General features: G+C 39.2%; 1 protein-coding gene across 1 annotated transcript in view; it reads right to left on the bottom strand.

Annotated features, from left to right (window-relative positions):
- Positions 1-5,218: 5,218 nt before the first annotated feature.
- LOC149070516 (uncharacterized) overlaps positions 5,219-9,867 on the bottom strand; it is a 70,440-nt gene continuing 65,791 nt past the window's right edge. The window contains exons 39-40 of the mRNA XM_089249187.1: positions 8,767-8,841; positions 5,219-6,032 (exon numbers count right to left, since the gene is read on the bottom strand). Coding sequence (XP_089105313.1) covers positions 5,974-6,032; positions 8,767-8,841 — 134 coding nt within the window. The 3' untranslated portion in view covers positions 5,219-5,973. The remainder of the gene's footprint in view (positions 6,033-8,766; positions 8,842-9,867) is intronic.

Genomic DNA, 9,867 nt, shown 5'->3' with positions numbered 1-9,867 from the left:
GGCGTAGCCGGTGGGATATTGCTTCCCCCAATCAAAATTTTGCCTACATTGGCCCTATTCCTTTCTTTAACTTTTGCTTTTTAAAAAAACTTGATGAAAAAAAATTGAATTTTTCATTTTCTACTTTCATTGACTAAAATGACGAGAGTGGAAAAAAAAATCTCCATTTATAGATGCGTCTTTTGCAGTTTCACGGTGATCGGGTTTGTACCAGTTCAGGCATCTTCAACGCGTTGCTCGTGAGCACCACAGTGCTCCCTGAAGCACCTAGAGTGCTCGATGCTCGTGTCCAGTTTCGTGCTGGCGAGCACTCTTGATCAACGTCCCAAGTAAACACATTGTAAAAATTGCATTGAAAGATTGTAATAACACTGATTTCATGCATTTGTACGTCAAACTTGCCATAAGGGTGCTCTTCTTTTAATGATGGATACAGGCAGTGCTCGCGACTAGGAAAAGGTTGAAGACCTCTACTAGTCATTTGAGAGAAGAAGGAAAAAAAACAAAGTGGAGGTTTTTTCATTACCATTTTGAAAATTGCTCTCAATCTCTTCATCTGGAAGCATATTCAGAAATTTGTCTCTGTTCCCACCTTTATTAAAGGACAGAATTTGTTTCTTCGCATCAATACACCAACGCATTACGACGCCCCTAAAAAAAAGGTTGGCGATGAGCCTCGAACGCGACGCACACTTTGAGAATCCGTTGAATATTTCCGAAATAAAATAATATGAATGCACTATATATACTCATCGCATTTTAAAGCATAAATTCCAGGTGTTTTTTTATTTCTCACAACGACTCATTGGTGGTCTACGCAGTGCCGTCTTACGAGCATCTCAAAGGGACTTTTATGAGGCACCCTACCTGTTTAGAAATGCCTGCATAACAGTTTACTCTCGAAAATTTTAACTGGATCATGAAGTCCGTTTTCACTTGAGGCACCTGGACACCGGGCCTGGAATTGCCCATGTATTACTTGGAAAGTTTAAAAGTAACTGAAGATATACATACGTATACTATTTCAGGAAAGACAAAAAGTGCTCGCGAAATGTTGAGTCTATTCTTAAAAGATTATCTAGCGTTTTTTGAATTAGTACTTATCCGAGGACTTACTAATATGGACTTTGACGTCGTGCGGTTTGCCAACACTCACCCGAAGTAGAACTTAACCCGAAGACCCTCGGGTCAAATAACTAGGGAAAAAAAAACCAAGAAATCCCTAGTCCAGGGTTTCTCAAACTGTGCACCACCACCAACCTTTTTGGGGGCACCGCAGAGCAACTCGAAGGTTTATCAAAGAGTTTCTTTGTTAAACTGCTCCTACTTAGGGTACATGGGCTCCGCGGATGGAAAAGTTTGAAAACCCCTGCACTATATATAGTCTGTGCCATTCATCACACGATATATTTTCATTCTTCTCTAATTTGTTATAAAACACACCCCATGAATTTATTTCACTACAAATAAATAAATATATATACTGTGCACACACAAAAAAAATGTGCCTGCTTATGTTTTTCAACTTCGAGCCGAAAACTCCCCCTTTAAACAGTTTCTCCAAAGGAAGCCATCAAACATAAAAATAATTTCAATCGATTCATACACGTGTCACTTTCACTTCGATTCGAAAGATGAGCAGCGGCATTTCAAACACGCCCTAGACATAGTTAAATACATTATAGTCACATACGACAATTTCCGGCCCACACCAATTCGTTTGAAACAGCAGTTTCCAAACCTTTTTGTATTCATGGCACCCTCTGCTTGTACGTCTGCAATCCGTGCCGTACGTGATAGTCACGGTGCGATCGCGCGAGCATCATGATGGACTCGTATCGCGATGCGATTCCAGTTTGAACCCTACTAGCGGCAGTGGCGGTTGACTGGAGAGTGAGTGTTTTTTCGATTTTCTAATTTCGAGGTATATACGAATGCAAACCGTTTGACAAGTTTTTCAGCAAAGAGTAGTCAGATTTTCACCGCGGTATTTGCATAACACGAAACTTCAGGCATCTGCCAGCTTTATTTCTAATATGGCAAAACTTCTCGAACACAAACCACGCATAACTATGACATCATAGATACGTTAATGTCACGCATAAGGGGCCGTTCAAGTATTACGTCAGCAAATGTTTAGCCATTTTTGACCCCCGCCCCCCTTGTTAGAAAAATTTCGTCAGTACTGCCCCCACCTCCTAATGCATATTGATGGGATCAGAAACGTACGCGGGAGGAGGGGGCGCATAGGGGGCTCGTGCGCCTCCCCCCCCCAGACGAAAATGTTTTTTTTTTTTAATGTAAAAACATTTTTTTTAAAATTAAAATTTCGAAAAAATAAGTTTATATATATATATATGTGTGTGTGTGTTATAATAAATTTCTGTTAATTTCAATGCTATTTGAAGGGTAAGAACTCAAAATTTTTCTTTAAGAAATTCATTGCGACCCACTCTTTGGGCCATATATGGTAAACCCTTGCCCCGCGGACCAAATGTGGCCCTGAAGGTTATCTGATGTGCCTTGCCCCCTCCCCCAAACCTGATTTTTTGTAAAAATGAACTTAGCGGCACATTTTTTTACAGGTCGCTTAAATGACCCGCGGTGCAATTCCAGAGCATTCAAGTGGCCCGTGGCACATTCAAAGATAACTTAAATAACCCGCGACACAGTTCCAGAACACTTAAACGATCCGTGACACATTTAAAAATCCTTTGAGTGGCATGTGTCCCAGATTTAGAGCACTTAAGCGGTCCCCATTGCGGTTCGACATCATTCAAGTTACCCGCGGCACATTCTCAGATTATTTAAGTGATCCACGGCGTATAATTATGGGCCACTTGAGTGATGCGTGGCGCAGTTCCAGAGCACTTAAGTGTCCCGGAAAAATTTCCAGATCACTTGGATCCCGCGAAACATTTAGAGATCACTAAAGTGGCTCTGTAGGAAACTTATCAATAGGTAGAATGTTAGTTCAGGTGCCCAATAACTACCGAAAGGTTTTTTTCCCGTTTTTGGCACACCGAATAAGATGCCATTAAGAATATTTCATATCTTCATAAAGGGTGGTTGATGACGTAAGCATCATCCAAACTCCCCTCCCTCCATCGATGCTGACGTATGACCCCTAATTCATAATTTGAAGTTTCGCCTTAAGCAGGAACAAAAAATGTCGCCCCTTTCCGAATTTCGCTCCCCCACCGACCAAAACCTGGCCACGCCACTGCATACTCACTCAAACTGTTTAGGTACACACACACTTAGACTTCCTACACAACTCACTAGGCAGCCCATGTCGATAGACCTGAGTTGTATTCGGTTTTAAAAAAAAGAAAAGCAGTACCCCTGAAACTTGATAAAAAGTGTTTAAAAAACCAAAAAAATTGTAAAAATCGTCCCGGTTGGAACCCTGTTTGCATCACCCTTGGTGTGGGTGGGGGGTGAACAAAAAACTGCAAAATGAGCGGCTCCCGCCCTGACGAACCCTAAACCCGTAATTATTTTTTTCGCACAGTGTTTGCGAGGATCGTCGTGCGACCCTGAGTATTATAGGAATCATGATGAGACCCTATGACGGAGAGCAATGGCTGGGACGCGACGAGGGAACCCAAGTTGCTGACGTGGAGGTGACCCCCCCTAAGGTCACAACGAGCGTCGATGTGGGTTGGCGATAGCGTCGGGCGTCCAGTAGAGAGTTGCTTGGCCTTCATTTCAAATTGCCGCAGAGCTGGCGGACTACACATTTAGCCAATGGGTTAGCTCAAAAACACACATGGCTTAATTTTCACGGGCTGTGTACACAGAGAACATCTAGGCAGGAGCCACTCATGGCGTGTACAGCATGTTAAGTTTATATACCAATCATAAGTTACTTGAAGCGTACATCAACAGCTGTATTTAAATCAATTATGACGTAATAATTTATTCAAAATTAGTGAAAATGTTCAAAACACTTTAAAGTTCAATTTGAAGTCCTATAATATTTTTTTTAAGTATGTGAGCTACAGGATTTTCCGTGATTGGAGTTCCTGTTTCACGTTATACATACTAGATGACGCTACACTAAACGTATATATTCATGTTACTGATTTAAATAACTGAGAAAGAAGGATGCCTGAGCTAAGACGCCTTCATATACGTGTATTAAGGAGTTCTAGCCTGAGCTAGAACTCAAGGCTTAATACGCCTTATGAAGGCGTCTTAGCCTGAGCGCGCACAGATGGTGACGTCACCTTTCCCAATTTCCACAACAGATGGCGTTACTGAACTGACAAAAAATAATCGTCCACCGCAATTTTCCTCAACTAGAACAGAACCACTAAAAAACTAACAAACAGAAAAAAAAAGAACACAATTACTGATCCGTCTCCCTTCGCCTATAATTCTCCTATTTATGATCGTCCGCGAAATTTTTCACTTAGTCTCAGGTTCACAAGTTTAAAAAAAAAATTTGTGAACACTGCTGTGTCAGGGGGTGACCGCATGCGGCCCGCAAGGGGATTTTGGGCGGCCCCCCGACATCGGAAAAATATTGTGCGTCAAAATAAACTTATGATCATTATTTGAGCTATTGGCTTCAACCGCAGACTTCCTGATTAACAAACACTCATTACTTCTAATCACCGAAATACTATGTAATTTACTATGTAATACTATGTTTCTCTCACCACACTTAGCATGGGCGGAGATACGGGGGGGGGGGGGGCACCACCAGTGGCAAAGGTGGAGTCGACTGATCTAATGTATATCAGTGGATATATGAACTGACATCATCATCATCGTGCCCCCCAGCAAATAATGACCGTACCCCCCCCCCCACACATACACATTTCCAAGTCTACCTCCACCTATGGCCCTTAGCAAAACTTGGAAGGGTAATACGGCCCTTTCTATCAAATACAAACTCATTTTTTATAAACTGATCATACGTCCTACGTTACTTTACGCAACTCCTGGCTGGATGTATGACAGAAATCCTAACATCATTACTCTTGAACGTTTCCAAAACGTAACACTTCGAATTTTACCAGGTGCCACCCCCCCCCCCCGTTCATCAAAAATAAACATGACGACTTTTTCCTATTTTTTTAATTCAAATATGTCAGCGAATATTGCATTTGGAAAAGTGTGTTTCTTGTGTTTCTCTGAACACATTTTGAGCATTTTTTAAATTAGAACCATACCTCTGCGACGAACGGTTGATGAAATAAAGGCCGAGTTAGGACTTACAGGACACCCTGTTCATTCATTTATTGCGCATAGAGAGCTGTACAGTATAGTAAGGGGAAGTCGCTAGGCCACATTTTACTGGCGAACCGTTGATTCTAGAGACTAGACTTCCAATTCGAAAAAGTATCCAAATAACGTACAGACCTCAGATACGTCATTCATACTGCGAGGGGTTTTACAGTTATTAAAATATAAGAATTCACTTTTTATATGGACACCCTGTACTCAATAGGCACCCAATTGGAAAGTTGTTGCTGTTTCTTTCTTTGAAGCAAGAAAGAAAAACTTTCACGTTCGTAAGTGCAATATTCACTGGGACATTTGGCGAAAATTGGGAGAGAATAGCATGTGAGGGAAAGCAGGGTTGTCCGTTAGTTTTTGCTGTTCTCTTCCTATTTTTCTCCATTTTTTTAAAATTTAAATATCTTAATGAATATTGCACTTAAATAATAATAATAATAAACCTATATAATATATAAAGTTAACATTTTTATTTTAATGACTATGTAACCCTTTGCAACTTGAATGACATATATGAGTACTACATGTTATTTGGATACTTTTCCTAATCGGAAGTATGACCATAGAATCGACGGTTAGACTTTCCTCTGACTACCCCGTATATTCATTTATTGCACATATGACTTGATACACGTCTTCGAAAAGCTCGTTTCAGTAATGAATAGTCTTTTTGATAGGCCGCGAGAAGTTGCCAGATATGTCACTTCCTGAGCAAACGAATCATCATTCAGATCCAATTTTCTTTATTGTTCCTTTCGTTCCATCGAGAACAACCATATCACCTATAAATAACAAAAATAATTTGAAATTATATTCTTAAAAGATTCTATAGCTCTGCTTGTTGATTTTCTTTGAAAAAAACGTATAATTTCATGACAATTGCAACGAAGCTTGTTGCAATATTTCAACGCATGTAATCATTATCTACTATGTGAATTAGTCATTAGTCATTTATCTACTATGTGAATTAGTCATTAGTCATTTATCTACTATGTGAATTAGTCATTAGTCATTTATCTACTATGTGAATTAGTCATTTATCTACAATGTGAATTAGTCATTAGTCATTTATCTACTATGTGAATTAGTCATTGGTCATTTATCTACTATGTGAATTAGTCATTGGTCATTTATCTACTATGTGAATTAGTCATTGGTCATTTATCTACTATGTGAATTAGTCATTAGTCATTTATCTACTATGTGAATTAGTCATTAGTCATTTATCTACTATGTGAATTAGTCATTGGTCATTTATCTACAATGTGAATTAGTCATTAGTCATTTATCTACTATGTGAATTAGTCATTGGTCATTTATCTACTATGTGAATTAGTCATTGGTCATTTATCTACTATGTGAATTAGTCATTAGTCATTTATCTACTATGTGAATTAGTCATTAGTCATTTATCTACTATGTGAATTAGTCATTTATCTACAATGTGAATTAGTCATTAGTCATTTATCTACTATGTGAATTAGTCATTGGTCATTTATCTACTATGTGAATTAGTCATTGGTCATTTATCTACTATGTGAATTAGTCATTGGTCATTTATCTACTATGTGAATTAGTCATTAGTCATTTATCTACTATGTGAATTAGTCATTAGTCATTTATCTACTATGTGAATTAGTCATTAGTCATTTATCTACTATGTGAATTAGTCATTAGTCATTTATCTACTATGTGAATTAGTCATTTATCTACAATGTGAATTAGTCATTAGTCATTTATCTACTATGTGAATTAGTCATTGGTCATTTATCTACTATGTGAATTAGTCATTGGTCATTTATCTACTATGTGAATTAGTCATTGGTCATTTATCTACTATGTGAATTAGTCATTGGTCATTTATCTACTATGTGAATTAGTCATTGGTCATTTATCTACTATGTGAATTAGTCATTAGTCATTTATCTACTATGTGAATTAGTCATTAGTCATTTATCTACTATGTGAATTAGTCATTTATCTACAATGTGAATTAGTCATTAGTCATTTATCTACTATGTGAATTAGTCATTGGTCATTTATCTACTATGTGAATTAGTCATTGGTCATTTATCTACTATGTGAATTAGTCATTGGTCATTTATCTACTATGTGAATTAGTCATTAGTCATTTATCTACTATGTGAATTAGTCATTAGTCATTTATCTACTGTGTGAATAAGGCGATTAGGAGCCGTTCAAGTATTATGTCAGCAAATTTTTAGCCATTTTTGACCCCTATCCTCCTCCTGGCAGCAAAACTCTGACCCCCCCTCCCCCTTGTCAGCAAAATTTCGTCATCAGATCTGCCCTCGCCTCCTAATGCATATTGGTAGGATCAAATCAAAGACGTAAGCGGGGGGAGGGGGGGGCAGAGCCTCGTGTCCCCCAAATGATTAAAAATTTATTTTTTAATGTAAAAATATTTGTTTTTAAATTAAAATTCCGGCAGAAAATACCTTTATATGTTATTATAATCGATTTCTGTTAATTTCAATGCTATTTGAAGGGTGAGAACTCAACATTTCTCTTTAAGAAATTCATTGCGACCCACCCTCTAAGTCATGTATGGTAAACACTTGGCCCGCGGGCAAAATATTTCCCTGGGGGTTATCTGATGTGGCCTGCCACCCTCAAACTTAATTTTATAAAAAGGAACTAAGCGGTACATTTACAGATCGCTTAAGTGATCTGTGGCACAAATCCAGAACATTTAAGCGGCCAGTGCCACATTTTCAGATCGCTCAAGTTGGCCTGTGGTACACACAGATCACTTAACTGACCCGTGACACAGTTCCAGAGCACTTGAGCGGCCCGGACACATTTCCAGATTACTTAAGTGATCGGGTGCACAGTAGCCCATAGCCCAGGTCGATAAGATACTCGCCTAAAGTACCAAAGGCTGTTTACCGGTGTTGCGAGTTCGATACCCGGTTCGTCCTTGTCAGAAACTTTCCTGACACAGGGGTACAACAGAAACGGCGACATGACCACAGAAAAAAATTGCTACCGCAGGGAGTCCCCCATCGAGGGGTTAGCGCACCATCCTCTCGATGACTATAAAAAAAAAACAAGCCTGCCGTTCGGAATCGGCAATAAATTGTAGGTCTCGGTCTAATTAGCCCTCGTGTGTAGAAAATGACCGTGGTGCGACAAAAATGACCAAATTACTTAAGTGATTCGTGACATAACAACGGATCACTTGAGTGATGCGTAACACAGTTCCAGAGCACTTAGATCCGCGAAACATTTAGAGATCACTAAAGTGGCTCTGTAGGGAACTTATCAATAGGGGGAATGTTAGTTCAGGTGCCCACAAGCTATCGAAAGGTTTTTCTCGTTTTTGGCGAACCGAGTAAGATGCCATTAAGAATATTTCATATCTTCATGAAGGGTGGTTGATAACGTAAGAGCATTATCCAACCCCCCCCCTCAAAAGTCAGCAAATCGGGAACCCCCTCCGCCCCCATCGACGCTGACGTAATACTTGAATGACCCCTTATTATATTCATATACCTGATTTGAATATCTTAGTCGCTCCTTGCAAACCAACAACGCAGGGTAGTCCATATTCCCTTGCTACTACAGCACCTGTACACAGAAACGGGAGAATATAAAAATTTCATCTCAATAAAGAAAATGAAAATTTAGATTCTGGAAATTGTGAAAAATTTAATTTTCAAAAAAAGGTTCATAGAAACATCAGTGAAAATCTCTCACATGTTGAATGCGAAAAAAAAGAAAATTGTGGAAAAAATTATGAATTTTCAACACTGTTGGTTGATCATCTGCAGTTCAAGAGTATTTGAATCAATGCAAATACTTACTGCAGCAGGTTCTTAAACATTTTCAGCCGCGACCCAAAATCAACCCCAAGATCAGTTTTGCGACCCACGGGATTGTTTCTTCTTCTAATAAATTAGTGAAATCAGTGACACAATAAGTACATTTATAACAGGACTGTAAGTGGATTTGTACGACTCCTATAGGAAGCCTCCAGTGATTTACGTTTGGGTCGTAACCCATCGCTGAAAAATCCCTGGATGTAAGTGGATTTGTACGACAAATCTAGGAAGCCCCTGCGAATCAAGTTCAGGTCGTGATTCATAGCTCAAGAATACTTGGCTGTATGTACAGTATATTTGTACGACAGATCTCGGAAGCTTCCTACAAATCAAGTTTAGGTCATGGCTCAAGAAATCTTGGCTGTAAGTAGATTTGTACGACCAATTTCGGAAGCCCCTGCGAATCAAGTTTAGGTCATAGCTCAAGAATCCTTGGCTGTATGTATATTTGTACGACCGATCTCGGAAGCCTTACGAATCGAGTTTAGGTCTTTCTTTTTTCTTTCTTTCGAACCGAGCACAACGCAGGTCTATCGCCATGGGCAATTTACTACTTAACGAGTTGTGCCGGAAGTGTAAGTGTGTATACCTAACAGTCTGAGTGCGTATTTTAGTGTTGTGTCTGATTTTTCAGTGCTGGCGTCTATATTTCAGAAGTGAAGTGAGGGAAGTGTAATGACTGAATATTTGTATCGTTTGTAGGTCTGTTGATCTCTGTGGCGAGACTTTTCAATGGGGAGATTGGCTCGCATTCGCGCCGCGAAGTTGGAAA

This window comes from Pholcus phalangioides, unplaced genomic scaffold (genome assembly GCF_987345545.1).
Source record: "Pholcus phalangioides strain wild (caught in Gottingen) unplaced genomic scaffold, Ppha-v1.0 ptg000021l_1, whole genome shotgun sequence".
NCBI classification, from domain to species: domain Eukaryota; kingdom Metazoa; phylum Arthropoda; class Arachnida; order Araneae; family Pholcidae; genus Pholcus; species Pholcus phalangioides.
The sequence above is the reverse complement of the archived record's forward strand: the minus strand, read 5'-3'. Positions and strand labels throughout refer to the sequence as shown.